This window comes from Podarcis gaigeae (assembly GCF_964106915.1).
Source record: "Podarcis gaigeae genome assembly, chromosome: 6".
NCBI lineage: Eukaryota > Metazoa > Chordata > Lepidosauria > Squamata > Lacertidae > Podarcis > Podarcis gaigeae.
Genome location: NC_139682.1, coordinates 98,914,593 through 98,938,649, shown reverse-complemented (window position 1 = coordinate 98,938,649; position 24,057 = coordinate 98,914,593). Strand labels below are relative to the sequence as shown.

At 46.2% G+C, this 24,057-nt stretch overlaps 1 protein-coding gene and 1 long non-coding RNA gene across 2 annotated transcripts in view; one reads left to right on the top strand and one right to left on the bottom strand.

Moving 5' to 3' along the window:
• The first annotated feature begins 15,912 nt into the window (after positions 1 to 15,912).
• The window catches only part of LOC310846850 (cysteine-rich protein 2), a 49,589-nt gene continuing 41,444 nt past the window's right edge, over positions 15,913 to 24,057 (top strand). The window contains exon 1 of the mRNA XM_083744029.1: positions 15,913 to 16,021. Coding sequence (XP_083600155.1) covers positions 15,979 to 16,021 — 43 coding nt within the window. The 5' untranslated portion in view covers positions 15,913 to 15,978. The remainder of the gene's footprint in view (positions 16,022 to 24,057) is intronic.
• Positions 22,051 to 23,595, bottom strand: LOC310847839. The gene is made up of 2 exons (XR_014566047.1): positions 22,311 to 23,595; positions 22,051 to 22,280 (listed from the first exon to the last, which is right to left on the bottom strand). It is a non-coding gene; the product is annotated as an uncharacterized lncRNA (long non-coding RNA).

The following is a 24,057-nucleotide window of genomic DNA, read 5'->3' as shown; positions in this document are numbered from 1 at the left end:
CTTGGTTCTCAAACAACTTGGCACTCAAACAACTTGAAACCCAAACACTGCAAACCCATAAGTAAGTGCTCCAGTTTGCGAATGTGCTGAATGTGGTCCGTTTTGAGTGTTACGCTTCCAATTTGAGTGCCACACTTCTGTTTTGAGTGTTATGCTGAGGTCTGTCTGATTTTGCTATTTTGCGTTTTTGTTTTTGCGGTGCTTTTTTGTTTGTTTTTGTGACTGTGTGGAACCTAGTTCAGCTACTGATTGCTGGATTGTGTAACTGCAGTACATTGTTTATTGTTTTCATTTTATGGACCAATGGTCTCGTTAGATAGTAAAATTCATGTTAAATTGGGTTAATTCATTTTGCATTACCTTCTATGGGAAAGCACACCTTGGTTTTGCAACGCTTTGGTTTTGGAACGGACTTCTAGAATGGGTTAAGTTTGAGAACCAAGGTACCACTGCACAGGCAGGATTTTTTGATTTTTGAATTTTTGTTTTTTGCATCCTGAGAAAGTTTTGAAATACTAGCATTTTTGCATTCTATTTGTGCATTTAAAAAATAATAATTTTTGGAAGCTTTTTTTTTCCCTTTTGCATTTTTTAATGTATTAAGAAATCAAAACCTGATAGAAGTGAAGACTCAAAGTCCTGGGGGAACCAAAACAAGTGAGCAGTGTTTATCATCTTCAGAAATTTCACAGGGCCCCAGATGATTTACACCAAAAAGGTAAGAGGCAAAGATGCTTCAAAACTTAGAAAAAGCATATGGATTCACAAGCATATGCATTGCATATTTAATCTGAGGCTTGAATCCAAGAAGGATTGTAATGAGCATGTGACAGAGTTCCTAATCATTAATAAAAAGGTAGAAATTTTAGAATACAAAATAGATGAACAACACACATCTTCCTGGCAGTTTTAGAAATTGGGATAGAAAAGCTATTCGCCGCATGGTTCCTGCAACCTGGTTACAGGCATAATGAATGACTAGTTGCCTTTTGTCCCCCCAGTGCAGCAGCACTTTCTATTTATATTTTTGTACAGAATCCGAATCTAATCCCTAACCCAACCCTAAACCCCCTGACCGTCAACTCACCCCAATCCCTAACTCTAACCTGCTAAACCTATTCCTAACTTAACCCCAGCCCCTCCCCCTACCTTAACCCAAACTCTACATCCATCCTAACAAACTTTCACCATAACCATCACACTAAATCCAGGCCTAACCCAAATCTAACACTAACTCTAAACCTCACCCTTGCCTCTAAACCTACCCCAGCCCCAGCCCTAACACTCATCCCACCCCAACCTCATCCCCTAACCCAACCTTCACTCAACTCTCACCCACTCCAAACCCTCATCCATCTTTCACACAGACTTGACCCTAACCCCCAAACTTTGGGTGTAGCAGGAGACCCTAATTAATAGGAAGGTGTACCTGATCAAACTAAGGGCACAGATAAACTCCCCTCAGCCAGACCTAGGAAAGACATCCAGAAAGAAGGTTGGGGCCACTCGGATAGAGGCAAAGTGGTGATTTCATGCCCGTCTGGTTCATATGTTATGGCTTCTATCAGCATTTAAAGCTAAACTAACGCGGGTGGCACTGTGGGTCAAACCACAGAGCCTAGGGTTTGCCGATCAGAAGGTCGGTGGTTTGAATCCCTGCGATGGGGTGAGCTCCCGTTGCTTGGTCCCTGCTCCTGCCAACCTAGCAGTTCGAAAGCACATCAAAGTGCAAGTAGATAAATAGGTACTGTTCCAGCGGGAAGGTAAACGGCGTTTCCGTGCGCTGATCTTTTTGCCAGAAGCGGCTTCGTCATGCTGGCCACATGACCCGGAAGCTGTATGCCGGCTCCCTCGACCTATAGAGCAAGATGAGTGGTGCAACCCCAATCGTCCGCGACTGGACCTAATGGTCAGGGGTCCCTTTAACTTTACTAAACTGCAACATGCCTGGGAAAAATCAAGCAGGTCACCAGAAGAAACAGTGACTTGTGTGCTGATGCCTCAGAAGACAAACCTGAGAATGAGCTGCTCTATGCTGTTCAGTGCAGGTGGTGTCAAGAAGACTGAGTTCATCGCTCCAAAGCAGGGTTCAGCAAACTTTTTCAGCAGGGGGCTGGTCCACTGTCCCTCAGAACTTGCGGGGGGGGCGGACTATATTTGGGGGGGCGGAAATGAACAAATTCCTATGCACACTGCTAATATTGTATTTGTAGTGCACAAAAAACAGGAAAAACTACAATATTTAAAATGAAGAATGATTTTAATCAACATAAATAAACTTATAAATAATTTAGTGGGAAGTATGGGCCTGCTTTTAGCTAATGAGATGGTTGATATCCTGTTCCATATTTGTCACTGCTAGTCATAGCAAGTGATGCAAGTATTCATCAGTTAGTCTGGATCTAGTTGGAGATTTCAGATGTTTCATTTGGGAAAAAGTCTGCTCACAGATATAGGTGCTGCCCAAGACGGTTGCAAATTTGAGTGCATGGTTCCTGAGATTCAGATACGTCTCAGAGGGGAAAGATGCATAGAAATTTGTGAGGCTGCTTGATTTGAAAGTATCTTTCAGAGAGTCACAATTCTGTAGTTCGACCAATTCCATTTGGTAAATTGGATCAGCAGTTTCAACGTCAAAAGAAAATAGGTTCTGGAAAAGCTGTATGCTCTGCTCATGGATGTGAAGCTCTTTAAATCGAGTTTGAAACTCCTTTTGCAAAATTTCCAGTAAATCCACACATTTCGTTTGGGAATGCAACTGGTGGTTTTCCCGCCAACAGGTTTTGAGTTGTGGAGAGATGGCAGAAGTTTTCTTCCTTCACTTGTTTAATGAGAAGGTCTAATTTTGCTTGAAACTCTTTCACGTGAAAACATATCACAGATGAGCTTCCCCTTTCCTTGAAGTTGAACATTAAAAGTGTTGAGTATTTCTGTTACGGCTGTCAGAAAGACAAGCAGCCATTTCCATTCTGCATCTTTGAGCTCTGGTACTTTATCGTTTTTCATAAGCATAAAATCATAAACGTGGAAATAAGTCATAAAAACGTTTCAAAACTCTTCCTCGACTCAGCCAACAGACTTCTGTGTGGTACGGAAGATCTTCTTCTGTGTGGTACGGAAGATCTTCATGTTCCTCGACTCAGCCAACAGACTTCTGTGTGGTACGGAAGATCTTCATGTTCAACATTCAACTCAGACAGAAATTCTTAAAACTGTGGTTTAGTAAGGTAAGGGACCCCTGACCATTAGGTCTAGTCGTGGCCGACTCTGGGGTTGCGACGCTCATCTCTCTTTATTGGCCGAGGGAGCTTCCGGGTCATGTGGCCAGCATGACTAAGCCACTTCTGGCAAACCAGAGCAGCGCACGGAAACGCCGTTTACCTACCGGAGCCGTACCTATTTATCTACTTGCACTTTGACGTGCTTTTGAACGGCTAGGTTAGCAGTTTAGTTTAGTGGTTTAGTACAGTTTAGTGGTTTAGTACATGAGCTCTAATGAAGTTAACACAAGATACCACAGTTTTCATGACAGAGTCCAGACCTCAGGAAGCCCAAATAATATACTTATTAAACGACGAAGACTCAAGTAGATCCCTTGCAGTCGCTAGATACCTGATCAATGTCTTATTTCATAAGAGGAGAAATGGATCACTGTATGACTCTGACAGCTTAGCCAAACTTAAGAACCATCAATAAGTGCCCGAACTAAGACGCATATCCCCCAAAATCTGAGGGATTTGAATTGCGGTTGACATAGAGGGAGCTTATTGTGTATAGTTTACTTAATTGAAGTAAAATTGGTTTTATAGGGGTGTTTTAACTTGGAACTGTTTAAATTGTATTGTTTATGGATAAATTTTGATGTATTGTTTTTAGATATGGGCCAATGGCCGTAATAAACCAATCAATCAGTGATTTTTTACAACACAGTGCTTGTAGGTGGATGAGGCAGTGTATGGCTATTGGATGTGAATGGTTGTGTTTGTCCATCTCTTGGTTAATGTGTGCAACCTCTCCTCTCATAGACCCCATCATGCTAGGAGCACCATCAGTTGTCACACTGGCTATTTTAGTCCAGTCCCGCTCCAAATCACGCACAGTTTCGCAAACTTTTTCAGATATATCCTCTCCTGTTGTTGTTCCCTTGATGGTTTGCAGTGCAGCAAGCTCCTCTGTGACTTTGAAATTATCATTTGTCCCACGAATGAAAATTGGAAATTGTGCAGAATCATGAACATCAGTGCTTTCGTCGAGTGCCAATGAAAAATAATGTAGTTTTTTCGAGGAGTTTTGCAAATGTTGATGCAATTTCCCCACCCCCCATTTCTTCAGTACAGTACTATGTGTAACTGTACGTCCTGAAAGACACAGTGTACTAAATAAATCAGTCTTCAGTCTAAAGGTAATCAAAAGTCCACTGTTTGTTGAAAACCCTGCTCTCGGAGTCAACTTTTCTTTTACTTGACATGATTTCCTAGGGATGGAAAATTGCTATTAGGTAAAGGTACTCCTAACCGTTAGGTCCAGTTACGGACGACTCTGGGGTTGCACGCTCATCTCGCTTTATAGGCCGAGGGAGCTGGCGTTTGTCCACAGACAGCTTCTGGGTCATGTGGCCAGCATGACTAAGCCGCTTCTGCCAAACCAGAGCAGCGCACGGAAACGCTGTTTACCTTCCCGCCAGAGTGGCACCTACCGTATAGGACGTACTTTTCCCCCTCCAAAAATGAAGTGGGAAAGTGTGTGCGTCCTATGGAGCGAATGCAGGCTTTCGCTGAAGCCTGGAGAGCGAGAGGGGTCAGTGCGCACCAATCCCTCTCACTCTCCAGGCTTCAGGAAGCTATCCGCAAGCCTGCGGAGCCCGGGGGGAGTTCCCGCCAGGCTCCGCAGGCTTGCGGACAGCTGCCTGCAGCCTGAAGTCTGGGGAGTGCGGCGCTGCGCACAAGCTGTGCAAAGCCTCCGCCTCCCTCCAGAGGCTTGAAAGGCTGTCCCTGAAGCTGCGCTCCAAAGGTTCCAGGGATCTTTGAGGTTGGCGGTGGGGGAAAGCAGCTCTTTCCCCCACCGCCAGCCCCACAAGCTCGGGGGGCAACGCCAAGGCTGCGCGCAGCCTTTGCGCTGTTCCCCAACCTGCTCTTGAACGCACCTTGTTTTTGAGGGGGAGAAAAAGAGGGGGGGAATCCCCCCTAGGGTCCGGTGCGTCCTATACAGTGAAAAATGCGGTATTTATCTACTTGCACTTCGACGTGCTTTCAAACTGCTAGGTTGGCAGGAGCAGGGACCGAGCAACGGGAGCTCACCCCGTCACGGGGATTCGAACTGCCGACCTTCTGATCGGCAAGCCCTAGGCCAGGGGTCAGCAACCCGCGGCTCTGGAGTCGCATGTGGCTCTTTTACACCTTTGCCACGGCTCCGGGGCGGATACCAGCGAGGGCAGGAGGCGCATTGTGCGCCCCGACACTCCCCACTGTGGTGGGCGCTGTACTGGCTGTGACGTCGCATGGGGGCAGTGCGTGCGTTAGTCATGCACCGTCCTGACGTCACCTTCCCGCCCGCTGTCAGATCGGAGGGCAGCAGCGCGCATGCAATGGTTTTGCGGCTTCCAGGTTTTTTTTCTTCGGAAACGGGTCCAAGTGGCTCTTTTTGTCTTAAAGGTTGCAGACCCCTGCCCTAGGCTCTGTGGTTTAACCCACAGTGCCACCCGCGCCCCTATGCTATTAGTCAAATACCAATAAATACAGAGCTACAAAAACAATAAAGCAGCAATAGTGACTGCTAAACTAAAATACAAAAAGTTAGTGCTCAGAAATAGTGTCACATATACCACATTCTTCAGTGTATTCGACAACCCCCTGTATAAGGAGACCCAGAGATGCATTTTAATTTATAAAAGGACACAACATTCCATGCAAGGACACATGTAAAAACACCAGGCAGGCCCCACATATAACACAGAGATGCATTTTAAATAAAAGGACACAGCATTCCACAGACCCCACAAAGATTCCACAGATGCATTTTAAATAAAAGGACATAGGTTACCTGTGCCTTGCGAGTGGCAGGGGCTGGTGGCAGCTGGATGCTGAGCAGCGCAAAAGGGCTGGCTCCGGAGAGGGGCTGCTTAACATGTTGTTCAGCCAACTGCGGCTCAACAAAGTCCAGCCCCCTTCCTCCTCTAGGCAGGGCGGGGAGAAGCCGGGAGGAGGCGCTGTTGCGGTGTGTGTGAGGGAGAAGGGAGAGAATGACACAGCCTGAATGATCAGAATCCCCACGCCAATCCACAGACCATCTGTGGGCCAGATCCTGAAGGCAATTGGGCCGATTCCGGCCCGCGGCCCTTAGTTTGCTGACCCCTGCTCCAAAGAGTTCAGATTCCATTGTTCTTTGAAATACTGACTTTTTGCCATGTCTCCAGAACCCACCCCTGTTACACCTACTGTTGTAGATGTTGTTCTACTGTCATGTAAATCATTAACAAATCATGACACCTACTGTACATTCCATATTATGGGCACTCTCAGTCCCATTACTTGAGTTATTTGGTTGTGATTGCAATAAGTTATTTGGTTGTGATTACAAAAAGTTCTTGGTGATGGAGACTGATAGTTCTCTTGTGTCTCGTGCCCAGGGGTCTACTAGCCCTATAAGAAACACAACTTACAGCGCCAGCTCAACCTTTGCATTTTCTTTAGGGCAATCATAATCAGCCTAGCAGGGCCCAGCAAGCATTGGGGTCCACAGCTACAGGTGCCAGTCTCAGTTTTAAATTATTTAAGAATAATAATAATGGCACAACACTTTAAAGAGCCCCACCACGAGGCAAAGCAGCTGCAGCTCCGGCCTTGCCCAGCATTTCTCTTCTGAGTGCCAGGCTGCCTGGGCCAGGTTCTCCACAGACCTCACTGTGTATTTTGTGAAGCAGCTGTACCTTGGTCTCCTGCCTTCCACCATCCTGTGAAGGACATGTCAGTTGCAAAGTGCTGCCAGCCATGGGGTGGCATGTGTCTGCCCTCCCTCTGGGAGGAACAAGGTGCTAACCCCGAAAGTGGGTGAGTGGTCCCATTGTCTGTCTATTGCAAGAACAGCTGCTCATTCCACACTCTCTCTCTCTGAGCCAGAAGGAAGAGGTTGGGCCTCCACAGGGCTGCCCACAGAGCATACAGACATGAGAGTTGGCACCACCTGTTGCTTGGGGGAGCAGCTGCTGCTCACCCCTCCCTCTCTTGAAAGATGGGGGTGGGGGAGGAGAGGGGGCCACCAGAGCCACTTGCCCCCCTAACCTCCAGGCAGTAAGTTGCAATCCCACAGGCAATGGTCTGATCCAAGGTTCTGTGGGAATAAGTTTCCAAAACTATTTTAGTTTTTCTTGAGTGCTTCTCTCTGTTTTGAGTGGGAAGCAAATTATGCTTTTGAAATATATTTGGTTCTACATTTCTTGCCCAGCTCTGACACAAGCAAACTGTTCCAAAGGCAGAAAATGGCCACCAGACATTTTCCTCACAGCACAGCTGCCTTTACAGTTAGGCTATATACTCATAATACATCCAGTAGGAACACTCTCTCAGAAACGGCTCCTTTTGTTCTCCCTCCCTCCTGTGCTGTCTCCACCTCCCCTCTGGCTGCTGTCTGGATAGCCAATCAGAGAAAGGCTCTAGCCCTCCGGTGGAATTCTAAGGGACTGCATCACCAGACTGTGGCCAGGCTCTGCTGTCTGTCACAGAGCTGCAGCCCAAGATAGGAATAGAGGTGGTCCGGGAACACCGGGAAATGAATTCAAATCTCCAGGGCCTGATGAGCTGCAGCCAAGGGTACCAAAACAGCTTGTGGATATAATCTCAGAGTCTTTGTCTATGTTCTTTAAGAATTCTTGGAGAACAGGGGAGGTCCCTGCAGACTGGAGGTGGGCAAATGTCCCCATGTTCAAAAAGTGGGAAAAAGACCCAGGTAACTGGGTACGTTTCCAAGCACAATTCAAAGTGTTGGTGCTGACCTTTAAAGCCCTAAACAGCCTCGGTCATACAGCTGTCATACAGTGGTTCCACTCCTTCCTCCTGGGTCGTGTTCAACAAGTGGTGGGGGGGATGAGTGTTCAGACCCCTGGGCTTTCACTTGTGGGGTGCCTCAGGGTTCTGTACTCTCCCCCATGCTTTTCAACATCTACATGCAGCCACTGGGAGAGTTCATCAGGGGGTTTGGGCTGGGTGTTCATCAGTATGTGGATGGTACCCAGCTCTACCTCTCTTTCAAATCAGAACCGGTGAAGGTCCTGTGTGAGTGTCTGGAGGCAGTTGGAGGATGGATGGTGGCTAACAGATTGAGATTGAATCCTGACAAGACAGAAGTACTGTTTTGGGGGGACAGGAGACAAGCAGGTGTGGAGGATTCCCTGGTCCTGAATGGGGTAATTGTGCCCCTGAAGGACCAGGTGTGCAGCCTGGGAGTCATTTTGGACTCACAGCTGTCCATGGAGGCACAGGTCAAATCCGTGTCCAGGGCAGCTGTTTACCAGCTCCATCTGGTACACAGGCTGAGACCCTATCTGCCTGCGGACTGCCTCACCAGAGTGGTGCATGCTCTGGTTATCTCCCACTTGGATTACTGCAATGCGCTCTATGTGGGGCTACCTTTGAAAGTGACCCGGAAACTACAACTAATTCAGAATGTGGCAGCCAGTTTGGTGACTGGGAGTGGCCGCTGAGACCATATAACACCGGTCTTGAAATACCTACATTGGCTCCCAGTACGTTTCTGAGCACAATTCAAAGTGTTGGTGCTGACCTTTAAAGCCCTACATGGCCTCGGTCAAGTATATCTGAAGGAGTGTCTCCACCCCCATTGTTCTACCCGGACACTGAGGTCCAGCACCGAGGGCCTTCTGGCGGTTCCCTCATTGCAAGAAGCCAGGTTACAGGGAACCAGGCAGAGGGCCTTCTCGGTAGTGGCGCCCTCCCTGTGGAACGCTCTCCCTCTAGATGTCAAAGAGAACAACAACTACCAGACTTTTAGAAGACATCTGAAGGCAGCCCTGTTTAGGGAAGCTTTTAATGTTTGATGTATTACAGTATTTTAATCTTTTTTTGGAAGCCGCCCAGAGTCCAGCCAGATGGGTGGGGTATAAATAAATTGTTGTTGTTGTTGTTGTTTTATTATTATTTATTATTATTATTTATTATCTACAATTGGTTTTCTATGCCAAGCCTCATTAAGAAACCTATTTTTTTAAAAAACAGTACAGATGGACTTCTATAATTAAGTATTCAACTGCTTTACTTAGACTTGAAAGACTTGATAAATATGAAAGAAGAAACAAGACGGCGCTTTTTAATATGACGCAGAACGGAAAAATGAGAATTCCTCCCTTTTTTGAGGGAAGCAGGAAATATTTGCTGGCTGACTTTACAATGACTTGAGATAACAATTTGGGACAACATATAGTGCAGCTGTTTGCAGAGGTTTTTCATTATGAGCGAGAGAGAAGGCTGTATGGATGTCCAGCAGCCCCCCCTCTAGGGCCCGGGGGGGGATTGTGTGGTCTCTTAAAGGCTGATCAATCGCCAAATGACTTATATCTGTGGAATATAGTTCATTTACATTGCAATACTGCAAACAGTATGCTCAACAATTTACAGCAATAAGTTAACAATGTGGAAGCTACTATGTTATTAAATCTCAGACGAAAAGCCTGGACAACAGCCTGGATTGGAATGATGTAACAACTTTGGAGTTGCTGCATCATTAAACTTCAGACGATAGACTTGGACAACAGCCTGGATTGGAAGATTGGAATGGAGTCAGGGAAAGCTGCGCTGGCAGTTGAAATATATATATATATACAGTTGAAAATATATATATATATATATATATACACAAATAAAGCTGTATTAGACGGATGAAAGGATATATGATTTCTGACATGACTGAGAATCGCAGAGCCAGGGATGGAGAACTTTAAAGCGTTAAGATAGAGATGTGGAAAATATGAAAACAAGAAGGCGGCGGCAGGAATGAAGATACTGGAGATACACTTCAAAGGTCCAGACTGTGGGGACAAAAAAAAATATAATTAATAATTCGGACAGTAATTTGGTCTTTTTTTATTTTAGTTTATTGTTTTTAATTGGATTATGATATGGATTCTAATTGGTTGTTTTTATTGGAAAATCAATAAAAATGATTTAAAACAACAACAACAAAGAAGCACAAAGGGGGTGCCGCCTGACTGATAACAAAGCTGATTTAGCTCAAGCGTATCAGGTAGCTTGTGAACCTCAAAAGTTACCAAGAAGTACGGTATTAGAGTTGCCATGAGCAGAAGCTTTGCTCTGGGAAGGGGCAATGAAAGAAGAGGTGCAATCTCTTCAGGAGCACAAAGTGTTCACATCCACTTCGCTGCCAAAAGGCGGTGGGGTGTAGATGGGTATTCAAATTAAAGCCTCTTGCTTCAGGCAGATTTAAGCACAAGGCACGCCTGGTAGCAAAGGGTTTTTCCCCCCAGAGGCCAGGGCTTGACTTTGATGAGGTGTTTGCACCTACTGCACGGAGGGAGAGCATGCAGTTGCTCCTCGCCATTGCAGCGAAACGCAAGTACAAAGTCAATCCTTTTTATATCCAGACTGCATATCTGAATACAAGCCTGGAGGAAGAGCTGTATATGTCTGAAGCGCCAGGTTTTGAGACAGGCACAGACAAGGTGTATAGGTTACACAGAGTTCTGTATGGCTTACGCCAGTCTGCCTACAATTGGAACAAGTGCTTGGACAAAACCCTGGTATCTTTAGGGTTTAAACGCAGCATAGCTGACAACTGCATGTATGATCATGGGGCAGGAGACAAGCAGGAATTCTGTTTGGTTTTCATTGATGACCTTTTGCATATGGCAAAAGAAAACAAATCAAAAGTTTTTCCACACAACTGGGCAAGAAGTTCAAGGTTAAAGATTTGGGTTGTGTTCAAACTTACTTGGGCATGAATGTGTGCAGGGCTACTGATGGCAGCTTTCTGCTGAGCCAGAAAACTAAGATTGTGCAGCTGCTGGCAAGGTATGGCATGCAGAACTGCAAAAGTGCAAAAACTTTCAAAATCATTGCAGGAGATCTTGGGGTCTTTACAAGGCCCCAAAGGTAAAGGTGGTTCCATTAAATTGCGAACCACCTGAAAGAGTCTCCTACTATTTTCTGCAGAGGCAATACAGGCGGTGAAGAAAGTCTTCTTCACTGTCACCATCGCCTCTTGGTAGGCTCGACATTGAGCTCTAACCCATGTCCGGTCCGATTCAGAGTGAGTTTTCCACCACCAGCGCTCTAGCCGTTTCAGCGATTATTTCAACACCCTCAACTCTGTGGGAAATCATGGGGCTGTCCGGGCTCCATGCAATCAGAGAGGACGCATCAGAGCCAGGCAGTCAATAGCCCTGGTTAAATCCATATTCCAATGGGTCACCAGGGAATCAGCTGAAAGGCCATCAACATGGGATAAAGCATCCCCTACCACTCTCTGGAAACCATTTGGATCCATTAAGTGGTAGGGGCGAACCATCCAAATTGGTCCCACCTCCATGCAGAGGGGAAGGGTTGCGGAGAAGTCCAGTTGCACCAGGAAGTGATCTGACCATGGCACTTCTTTTATTTCACATTTACTTAGTGTCAGATCACCCACGTCACTAGAGGTGAACACCAGGTCTAAGGCATGTCCGTGACTATGTGTTGGGCCAGACGTATTCAGGGACAGCCCCATGGAGGCCATGCTTGCTTTCTTTCTTTCCTTCTTTCTTTCTTTCTTTCTTTCTTTCTTTCTTTCTTTCTTTTTGGAATAATATTTTATTAGGTTTTAACAATAAAGAAATTATAAAACAACAAATAGAAAAAACACAAGAAGAATACAAAAATACGAAGATACAAAAGTACAAAAATACATTTAACACAAAAAACAAAAATCCCTCTTTTTTAATTTCTCATCTTTGATTAACTTATTTTCCTGACTTCCTCACGCCTCCCTTTTTTGTATTCCATTTAAAAATTGGTTCAGCAAATTCATATCTTCTGTTAGTTTATCCTTAATTATTTTTTCTCACATATTATAGCTTCAAGTTTTCCTCTAGTATCCATCCAGTCTTACATTTTACCTTATTACTAGAACCCCTTCATTTCATTTCAATGTCATCAACATTCAGAAATTTTACAATATTTCTGTAAGTAGATTTTAAATTTCCTCCAATCTTCTTCCAACTCTTCTCCCTGGTCTCGGATTCTGCCAGTCATTTCTGCCATTTCCATGTAGTCCATTACTTGCACATGCCATTCTTCCAGGGTGGGTAGGTCTTGTGTCTTCCAATGCTTTGTGATGAGTATTCTTGCTGCTGCTGTAGCGTACATAAAAAAAGTTCTATCCTTCTTTGACACCAATTGGTCAACTATGCCCAGGACAAAGGCCTCTGATTTCTTCAGGAAAGTATATTTAAATACCTTTTTCATTTCATTATAGATCATCTCCCAGAAAGCCTTAATCCTTGGGCACGTCCACCAAAGGTGAAAGAATGTACCTTCAGTTTCTTTACATTTCTAGCATTTATTATCGGGCAAATGGTAGATTTTTGCAAGCTTGACTGGAGTCATGTACCACCTGTACATCATTTTCATAATATTCTCTCTTAGGGCATTAGATGCCGTAAATTTCATACCTGTGGTGGAGGCCACGCTTTCCACGACGTCCTGAGTGGCCCCTTGTAAGGTTGTGTCGGCATGGATGTTAAAATCCCCTAGGTGTCTCCAGGAGAACATCTGCCATTACCTGAAGCAGCTCAGGCAGGGAATCCCTGGTGCAGCAGGGAGGTTGGTACACCAAAAGGAATCCTGCTCCAACTGGAGGTGGTCGAAGGTGGTCGAGTGAAGAGGTTCCATGAATACCTCTACAGCAGGACTTTCGACCTCATCACCAACCACAAGCCGCTCCTGGGCCTCCTCGCCGGTGATCGACCAACTCCACCAGTCCTCTCACCACGCATGCTACGATGGACTGTTTTCCTGGCTGCCTACCACTATCAGCTCGTCCATCGCCCGGGAAAATCAATGGGCCATGCCAATGCCCTCAGCTGTTGCCCTCTTCCAGTGTTTGTGGAAGACCCGGCTCCTGCTTCATCGCTCCTCCTCATTGAGGATCTTCCGGCAGTGCCTGTATCGGCTGCCACTGTGGCCTCCGCATCTGCCCAGGATTGCACCATCAGCTGTGTGCTCAACTGGGTGTGGAGAGGGCGGCCACAAGGGCCTTTTGCATCAGAGTTCCAGCCGTTCACAACCAGACAACATGAACTCTCAGCTCATTGCGGCTGTCTGCTGTGGGGAGACCGTGTCGTGATTCCCCAAAGACTCAAAGATTCATCAAAATGAAGGCATTGGCTCGGTGTTACGTCTGGTGGCCTAACATGGACGATGCCATCACTGCCTGGGTTTCCGCCTGTCAAGCATGCCAAGAATCGAGGCCTGCGCCACCGGCAGCTAAGGGACACACCTGGGAGACACCCAAGACACCCTGGTCGAGGGTGCACATCGATCTTGCTGGCCCCTTTCACGGCCGGACCTTTATGGTAGTGGTGATCGCCTATTCCAAATGGCTGGAGGTGGCCCTGATGCCCTCCCCCACTACCTAGGCTGTTATCCGGGTGCTGTGAGGCCTCTTTGCAAAGCATGGGTGTCCTGATGTCCTCATCTCTGACAACGGACCACAGTTCATGTCAGGCACTTTTGAGCGGTACCTTTTGGGACTGGGCATCCACCATGCCCGAATGGCACCATTTCATCCATCCAGCAACGGGCAAGCAGAGAGAATGGTGTGCTCAGCAAAAGAGGCACTGGCACGCCTGGACCAGGGAGACTGGCATGAGCGGGTCACTGAATACTTGTTTGTGCAACACATCACACCTCATGGGGCCACAGGGCGGAGTCCTGCCGAACTACTTATGTCCTGCCACCTCAGATCTCCGCTTGACTGGCTGCACCCGGACTTTGCCGTGGCCGAACCCCCGGGCTGTGCTAACGCGCCACGGTCCTTTGTTCCAGGAAACCAGGTCTTTGCCTGGAATTTTGTGGGGGACATTCCTTGGGTGCCAGCCACAGTAGTGGGAGTCACTGGACCTCGCTCGTACCAGGTGGCACTCGAAAATGGAGGTTTGTGGCGCTGGCACATAGACCAGCTTAGGCGCAGGGTTGGGGATTTGGACACTACCGCGGTGCCCCCAACCGCGCTTATGGCTCCGTAACAGACACTTACAGATGGTGAGGCTGCACCTACACCTCTCTTGCAGACTGCGGACAGGGAGCCAAACCAAGCCATTTCAGAGGGTCTGCCGAACTCCCCATAGACTCAGACCTCTGCCGTGCCTGACATTCCGCCAACTCCACTCGCAGAGGTTCCACCCACAGCAGCGGATCCAGGGGACTTGGGTTCAACGCCACCTAGGGTTGCGCCACAGCCTCAGCAAGAATTGGGTGCCCCCCCCCCCGGACCTGGGTACCGGTCCCTGCCGGTCCAGCAGAGTTTCCAAGTACCCAACCTATTTAAAGGACTATGTTGTTGGACATGTAACACTGTCGATCTAATGGAAGTGGGTAACCGATATGCTTTTTTGCCTAATTGAACCATTACGTGTAGTGTTGTATGTATATAAGGAAACCATTACAATTGTAACTAATAATAAATAATAATAATAATAAATTTTATTTATATCCCGCTCTCCCCAGCCGAAGCCGAGCTCAGGGCAGCTAACAATAATTGGGCTAGAGTTCTGTGAAGTAAAAACTAACGCCTTATATCAGTGCGGACGGGTGTTATATACTGAAGTTCTCACCCTGGGCCAGCTGGGGGATTCGGTAGATAGTTTTCACTCAGGTAGATAGTTTTCACTTATTTGCATATGCAAATAAGGAATTGAAAGTGACATTCAGTGATTGGATCGTTACAGAAAGTTGTTACTGTTGTCATGTAGTTGAGCTCTATATAAGCAGGTTGGCTGAACCCTTCAGCCCTGTTCTGTTCTGTGAATAAACAAGAGCTGTCTGAAGAATTGCTGTGTCGTCTGATATGTTCACCCACAACTTAACACCACCAACTGCTTAAGGACATTTTAAAACACATTAGACACTTGGAACAGGGAAGCAATAGCAGAACAACCCCCGCACTTCCCCAAGATTTTGTTCCAAATGAGTCCAGCCCGGGGAATGCACTTAGGCAGGAAGATGGGCCTCCACCAATGTAAGATGGGAGACACCTTGCTTGCCAGTAGTTCATGTGAAAAGGATCTAGGTGGGGGTCTTATTAGGCCATAAGCTGAACATGAGTGGACAATGTCATACAGCAGCAAAAACCGCTAATGCTCTTCTAGGCTGTATCAACAGAAGTGAGAGTTCAGATGAAGGGAAGTAAAGTACCATTCTATTCTGCCTTGGTCAGACCACACCTGTGTCCAATTTAAGGAGGAGATTGACAAGCTGGAAGGTGTGCAGAGGAGGGCCACCAAGATGCTCAAGGGTCTGGAAACCAAGCCTTGTGAGGAACAGTTGGAGGGGCTGGGTGAAGACAGCCAGAGGGAGATAGGATAACCATCTTCCTATCCCTCGAGGGCTGTCCCACGGAAGAGGGAACCAGCTCCTTCTCCGCCCCCGGGGGCGATGGGGGGAGGGAAGGGCACCGCCGCCTGCCTCTCCCTCGCCGGCTTCTCCCTGGGGGGCTCCGCCCGGAGAGGCGCGCCCCGCGGGAAGCGGCGCCCAGCGCAGCCGCCGCCCTGCCCCGCCCCGCCCGTCCCTCCGGCTGCCGGGTGGGGGGGGGCGCTCCCCGCCCGCTCGCCCGCGCCACGGCCCGCCCCCTCTCGGTCCGGGCGGAGCGCGCAGCCAATGGGCGCCGGCGGAGGCGGGGCGCGGCTGGCGGGGGGGGGGTGGCGGGCGGCGGCGCCGGAGACGCTCCACTCTGTCGCTCGTCCGCCTCGCGCGCGCCATGGCATCCAAGTGCCCCAAGTGCGACAAGACCGTCTACTTCGGTGAGTGGCTCCTTCCTCGCCTCCATCCCTCCCTAAGACGCGCACGCCAGAGCGAAGATGCTGGCTGCCGCGCCCGGGCGCTCTGCCCATGCTCAGAGGCCATGCCCGGGCGGGGACAAAGCAGAAGAAGCCGGCGGGCGCCGCCTTGGCGAGCTTTGCGCTTAGCCACGCCTTCGGGGGCTCCTCGTGCGTGCGCGGTCCCCGGGCCGCGCCATCCTCTGGGGCGAAGGGCTTCTTGCCCCCGAGCCCGAAGGAGCGGCTTCTGGGCGCAGCTGCGCGCCTCCGCCTCCGCCTGGCCACGCGCGCTCGGTGGAGCCTCCCTCTGCAGAGGCAGTGTAGCGCGGACTACCCGGCGCCCTCGCGGAGCAGCAGGCCCGCCTTGCGAGTGCCCAGAAGCAGATAGGCGGCCGCTCTTGGGAACTGGAGGGACCGGAGCCAGACCCGGCAGGGATGCTCTTATGCAACAACCAAACCTCAAGCCGCTCCACTAGTCCAAATGTACGGAAAATACTTTCTCGTTATCGAATCATTTGCTCTCGCAGCCTCCTCCTCCAATCATTTCTCCTTGTCAAAAATTCACTTTCCCACCCGGCGCATTCATTCCTGCCAGATTCCCTCTCCTACTGAAAGAAAACAGTGGACGTGTCTTCTTCATTTTTACAGAACTCAGATTGTTGCTAGGTTACCCGCTCCTCTTTTGAGCACAGGGCTAATCATGCAGATGTCTCCTAAACAAAATGGTCAATTAAAAATGAGCAGCAGCAGCCCCCCTCGGTCTGCAAGTACAGGCCGGTGGGTGTGAGAGAGAGAGTGCTGGGTGAAACCGTTTGCTAAGAGCATGTCGAGTGTGTTGGCGGTTGTAGAAAAGTGGAGCCACTCCCCGACTTCACCCCATCCCACTTTCATACCAAGGGCTTGCAGTGAGCGGCTGCTAGTGGCTCAGTCCCATTTTTTGTTGTTACTGGAAGCTGTTTCTAGGCATGCAATGCAGGTGCCGGAGGTCAAGGAATTGAGAGGCATCCTGCATCCTTCTTTAGAACCTCTGTTGCCAAGAGCAGGACAGAGAGAACTGGAGCCTCAGTAGGATGCAGTAGGGCTCCCCATTCATAGAACCACACATTAATTTTGTATATTGCACGAGAGTTTGGAAATCTAATGTATCCATCTTCCAGGCAGGACCATAGCTAGGGGGTGGCAAGGTGGGCCCCGCCAGGGGCGCAGGCGATTGGGGGGCACAAAATTGGCTAAAAATATGTCCATAAATATAAATATTGATTATTGCCTCATAAGAAATGATTTTACATAGAGGGTGAATTGAATGGGTGGAGGGAGGGTTGGAGAAGAGGCGACAAGAAGAGCTCATTTGTCCATGGCTAGAGGGCGCAATCTGGACGGTTCTGCCAGGGGCGCAAGATCACCTAGCTACAGCTCTGCTTCCAGGATGACCAGAATATCATATTCTCTGCCCCAAATGCCATTAATACAGAATGAAGGTAAGTAAGTGAGACCTGGGCAGTTCATGAGCCACCACGTGATGGGTTTCTGGACATCATTTTAGGGTCCTTAACTTGGCAGCTTGACTGTTTTTGTGTGTTAAATTAAGCGAGTGCTGAACACCTCAGAAAGGCAATTTCTAAATCTTGGGTGTTGGTTTGTTTAGTTCAGTCAGTCAAAGGAGGCACGAAGAATGCAGGCAAGTCCTCTTTTACTGCCACTTTCTTGCCTTTGTCAGGGGAACGTTATGGCCTCTTGTTCAGCAGCAGATGGTTCAAAATGTGGGTTTGTAGCCACTGCATAATGGCCCGGCCAGATTCTGTTCTCTGCCTGGACAGCTTTTGTTCTGGGAATTGCTGTTTTAAATTAGACTGCCTTTAGGGGACCCAAGCGCTCACCAGATCACTTTCTAATGGAATTAGGGTGCAGCATTCCCTTGTTACACCCAGTCAGGCATCATTTCCATGCTGAGGATTTGCTGTGCATTGTTCGCTTTTCCTTCCTGGAATTGGTTGAGGCTCTGTGAAGCATGACATCACAATGGTATCTTTCCTGCTTGTTTCTGTTAAGGAGTTATGCAGAAGCCAGTGTGCTTGTTTCTCTCCCACCATCTGCAAGTAAACACTCAAAGGAAGACAAATTCGCTGTTTTCTATTTAAAGACATTTGTGTGGGGGTGAAAAAACTCATTACCCCTTTCCTTGGGATCATGTTTGTGATGGGAATAACACATATTCTTTCTTCTGCTCTCTGGGGGAGTTCTGTTCTCTTGAGCATGATATGAGAGAGACAATCTAATTTTTTTTAATGACTCCTGTGAGAAATATGCATGGGAAGCATTAAAGTCAGAACTGAAAACCTGAATGAATTTCTCAGGAAATATACTTGACTAGTTACTGGCCTGGTTTAGGCAGAACAATACTGGACCAGGAATTAGCCATGTGGTCTTCATTGCACTCCCAGCTTTGACAGAGCTTTTCTGGTTTCTTAAGTCATAGTTTCTCTTGCTATCCAAACTGGGAAACTGGTCTGAGTGATCTTGGAGATGCTGTTTGATATCCGGGTTTGTTGGTAGTGCTCAGATCCCAGTATCTCAGTTCAGATGTTTCTGGAAGCAGTGCTTTAAACAAGAAAGGTTTTGCTGAAGCTGGATGTGTGAGCAGAGGAAGATGGTGAGGTGAATAGGGAACACACAAACATACAAGTTGTTCCTGGTACAATAAGACAGGTATCTTCAGACCCAGGACCCGCTTTTAACCCCATGCATTTGGGGACTCATTTCTTAACATTTTCCCTTATATTTGCATGTGATAGTTCTCCTGTTTGTGGCCCAGGCCTCCGCCTACTAATGGGTCCTCAGAAATGGTTTCTGTTGTCCCTTCTTTAGAGATATTTCCTGAAAGATTTATTCCCACATGGACTTGTGCTTTTACTACTGAAATGCATCAACAAGGTTCTATGATTCTATGCGACAATGAATTCTTATATTGTGCCTGGCTCTCACTCTTAGTCACTACAATCACTACAGTGCAATCACTACAGTGAGACCTCGGGTTAAGTACTTAATTCATTCCAGAGGTCCGTTCTGAACCTGAAACTGTTCTTAACCTGAAGTACCACTTTAGCTAATGGGGCCTCCTGCTGCCGCTGCGCCACCGGAGCACAATTTCTGTTCTTATCCTGAAGCAAAGTCCTTAACCTGAAGCACTATTTCTGGGTTAGCGGAGTCTGTAAACTGAAGCGCATGTAACCTGAAGCATATGTAACCTGAGGTACTACTGTATTGTGTTTGGAAATACTTAGGTCATGTGTACAGTTATACCTTGGAAGTTGAACGGAATTTGTTCTGGAAGTCCGTTCAACTTCCAAAACATTTGGAAACCAAGGTGCAGCTTCTGATCGGCTGCAGGAAACTCTATAAATGGATGTATGAATTCTACAAATGGATGCCATGTAGCATAGAACAAGTCTTTTGGGTAGTGCCTCTCGTGACTCAAAAATGCCGGTCAGTTTTTCTGACTGGACTATGTATCTGCCATAATCTGTTCAGCCATTTGTTGTATGACAGTGCACTGATGTCTAGTGGGCTGCTAGTTCTGATCTGGCCGCTGCTAGGCCAGGAATGTTTTGGTAGGAGTTGGTATGCAGTCTATAATTGATGTTTGACAGGAGAGTCATTGTTGGGAAAGGTGGCAGCTTGTGTCTGGAGATGGAGGAGGGTGGCAAATATCTCTTCCCCAAAGTGGGTGATCTTTGCGCAGGTCCACCACATATGAATGGTGGTGCCCAGCTTGGAACAGCCTCACCAGCTGATGGTGATAGAAGGGGAGTCAATCTTGTGCAAACAAAGGGGTGTGCTGTGCCATCAAAATACTGTTTTTAGTGTCATCTCCTGTGTTTTGGCCAATATAGATTTGAGCGGTGGGTTAACCCATAGCCTGTTCCATGTGTCTTCATCAACCTGGGTTCCCACATGGCTCTACAAGATATGGATGAGCCCTTCTTTGTGTCAGTAGTTCATAAAGCTGAGAAGACATACCTTTGTGTTATTGATTAGTTTGGGTGCAAAAGCGTCATCTGTGAGCGCATTGCTTGTGAATGAATCACAGAACAGGGGTTGCAAAGCCTGCCTACAAAAGTTCTTAGCTGTATGTATTGTAGCCAGGAGTGAGAGACTGAGTTTGGAAGCTAGTGCTTCTTCTTTACCCATTAGTCTCTATGGAGGATGTCCTGCAGACTGCATATGCCTTTTGACTTCCCGTCCAGCTGCTATCATCTCTTCCAAGCTTTGTTTATTACAAACCCTGAAAGTTAAATTTAAAATTGTGATATTTTATGTATGTATCTTTTGAATCCTGGAGCACAGTCCTGGGGTTCAAAAGTGAGAAAATGTCCTTGCAATTCAACTCCTCCCCCCTTTGTCAGCCCCACTCCCCCGTCAGTCTATATCCTTTGAAAGAGATAGCCGTGGGCACTTTGAAAACTCTGGTGTCTGTTGTTGTCTTGTGGTGGCGAAGCTTTTCATTGCATCTGTAGTAACACATCTGTAGAAGTGATGTGTTGGGGACTTAAAAAACAGAGTTAGAAAAAGGAAGGGGCAAAAGGCAAAAAGGATGTCCTTGAGTTTTCCGTGGGAAGCTGCAGATAATAAAAATCTTAGCGCATTAAGCATTTTATTCATTTCAATATTATTATCACATTTCCATATAATTACTGTTATTATCTGCTAAGTTTGTTTGCTTTCCTTCATTTAGTTCCCCCCCATATTATTAAATAAAAAATTACCCCACATGTAGAGAAAGAGAACTATAAACAATACAAGAAAGACATCAGATTCAGAAAAGAATTATTATTAAATAATACAAAGATATAATCAAAACCACACAGATTACTACTGGACTAAAAAATGGGAAAACAATGGAAAAAGGCTTAAAATTCAGCATGTGCTATCTGATAAGTAGAACTTGATGAAAATGACTTTCAACATGTGATGGACATGTCCCCAAAGTCACACACACACACACACACAACGACCTATGAGGAACCAAAAATAAATAAATGCTAAGACACACAATTTTTTAAGAAACCTGAAGTAATCTGTTTTGGCATTCTAACAACCCAATGAAAAACTAATTAATAAATGAAAAACAGATTATTTGTAACCTAAAAAAGTGTCAAAGCCACAAAGAGATAGAGGGAAATCAACTAATATAGCAGGGATTCAGACTTGTTTTGCTGAACAGAAAGAAAGTGACTGTTTGGCTTTAAGGGAAGAAAGACAAAAAGAAATACAAATGCAGTTACTTTTTATAGAGTATTTAAATCACTGTTTGCATCCCCTCATTATCATTTGTGCTGTGGGAGAAAAGAAAGGACACTCTGTTAAAAGGGAAAATTATTTCATGTGAGAGGTCTGTCAGGAAATGCTGTTCCTAAAATGTATAGGCATACACACACACACACACACACACACACACACACAAAACTGTTATAAAATTTAAATTCCATTGGGGAGGCGAACCCTTTTGTCTTATGTAGCCCCTGGAGCAAAAGACACATTAAGGGTGATTTCCCTCAATGGTTCCAAGTTTTACATAAGGAAATTTGGATAGGTTTCTCCCTGCAGCCCAAGCTCTCCAAACCTCCTCTCTCCCTCCTCTCTCTCTCTCTCTCTCTCTCTCTCTCTCTCTTTGTAAGCTGATCTAGCCTCTGTGCATGTGCAGAGTTCATGTCTCAGCAAACCTTTTATACTATTGAAAATGTTGCATCTTTTGGCTAAATTAGAATTTGAATAAGGGAAGGGAAGGGTAAAGAGTAGTGCCAGATTGGGATTTTAAAAATAGGGTTAGATTTTAAAACAAAAAAGAGAAACTCAGCAATTCAAGTATTCACCAAAGCTAGCAATTGCAGCCCAAGCAAAGGGACTGCTTCCTTTATGTACAGGAAAGGGCTAATATCCCTCTGGCCATTCACGGAACAATCTGCCACGCCCTTATATATGGAAAAAAAATGGCCAGAGAGTCAGAATTCATAAGATTTTTAACATTCTCAGTCATTTCAGCCTTACCATTTGCAGACAAAATTTTCCTGCCCTTTATTTACAGGATGGTCAAGGCTACTCAATTATATGTCAAGGCTCATTCTACTTGATTATATGAATTTGTATGTGCTTAAACTTTGAGTATACTTTTAAGTCTGATTTTTGTAAATAATAGACAAAATGATAAACACTGTAATCACTCAAATCCCTGATATCACCAGTTCTGCTTCAAAACATCACAGCTTTCACCTCTCACCTTTAAAAACAAAGAGCAAATCTGGGCTGAATTTCAATTCATCAGCCACAAATTGGGAAAGTTGAAAGGGACCTGGGGTCATCTAGTCCAACCCTAAAATACAGGGTTCATAGCAAGATTTGTACTACCAGAAACACACATACTTATGTACACAGACACAACTGGGGAAGAGACCACAAGCCATGCGCCTATCACAAGCCATGCGCCTATCATGAACTAAGGAAGAGGAAAATAAAAGTACCCAACTTTATACAGAACCCTTTTAGCAGATCTTGAAGCTAGTTTGAGTGAGAGTTTACTTCCTTAGACTAAAGAGTGCAAGTTCCTATGGAAATGATCTTTAAAGGAAGATTGAAGTGAACATTTTCCCTAAGATAGGGAGAGGATCTCTTATAAAGGATAGTTAAAACAGCCATAGATTTGATTTAAAAGGAATACAAAAGTGACAATTTTTCCTGAACTTGCAGAGGAATAGTAAGCCTAATCTATGCCCCCCCCTGCAGTTTCCTTTAAAGGAAGCTTACTCGGGAGTAAATTTACCTGGCACAGAAGTAAGAAGGAGAAGGGGGGGGGAAACCTGAAAGAGACAGAATGAAACAAGGGGGGGCATTTTCTAAGAAAAGAGGCCAGGTAGTCTTATAGAGACTGATATCAGGAGCCTTACAATAACTCTTCTGTCCAACCAAATCAAAGTTAAAACTGGACTCAGATATTTTTCTTAGAAGGAAGACCATACTTTCATAGGCATATGCTTAATGAAGTACATACAAGGGGGAAGACTCTTTTGAGCCTCTCTCAAATAACAAACATTTGCACACTTCATTCTCATTTTTGTCTTCTTTAAGATTGATAAGGCCCAACATGGCTTTCTTAGATTTAAAATTTTGGAGCAAGCTTGCATTTTTATTTTAGATGCCACATTTAAGATAAGCAGCTGCTGGATGTTACCTAAGTACAATTTAAACACAGGAAAAATGTTTCTTAAACACAAATTGAAGGGGACTGTCAGAGTCCAGGCCAGAAATAAGCGCCAACTGGGCTTCTTTCCCATCAGGAGTCTGCAGGTTCATTTCTTTTGAATGAGGTGCACCCATTTTAAGAATTTTAATAGCGCTAGCTTTTACTTTTTATACTACTGTTTTATCCCCACTTTTCAGGAAACACAATAAATAACCCACAGTAGACTCAATTTGGACAATTCCGAGAATTAGTACTGTGACACACCGCCGTTCGTCTGGCCTGACTTACTAGGCTGGTAAAGCTGTTGGCCTTTCCTGGCTACTAAGCTAACAGTGCAGTCAGCGATCTCAACCCCCCCCCCCTTTGGTCATTACTCAGCCAGGGAGCCCACAGCAACCTCTTGCCTCTTAAAATCTAACCTGAGAGTTCCCTACTGGACGCTTGCGTAGTGCAGTGCCAGATTGGGACTCTGGAATATGAAAGATGGAAAGGAATTCAGCGCCCTTGCATTCTCTGTTCACAGGTCATTTCTAACAAAGATCGCCATGGCAGAGGTGCGGCTGCGCTGGGAGTTATAGTTTTCAGGGCAGAAGAAATTACACAACCTTTCTGGGCAAAACTCCGAAGGAATAGGTTGGCATATAGAATTAAGTGGAAGAAGTCACACACAACCCTTGCCTGGGCATACTCCGAAGGGCTAGGGCTGGTGTTGAGATCGAGAGGACAGAAAGGAGAAGGCAAATTTTCAAGGGTTAGATGAGGGAAAAAGTAGAAAGTTTAGATTTGA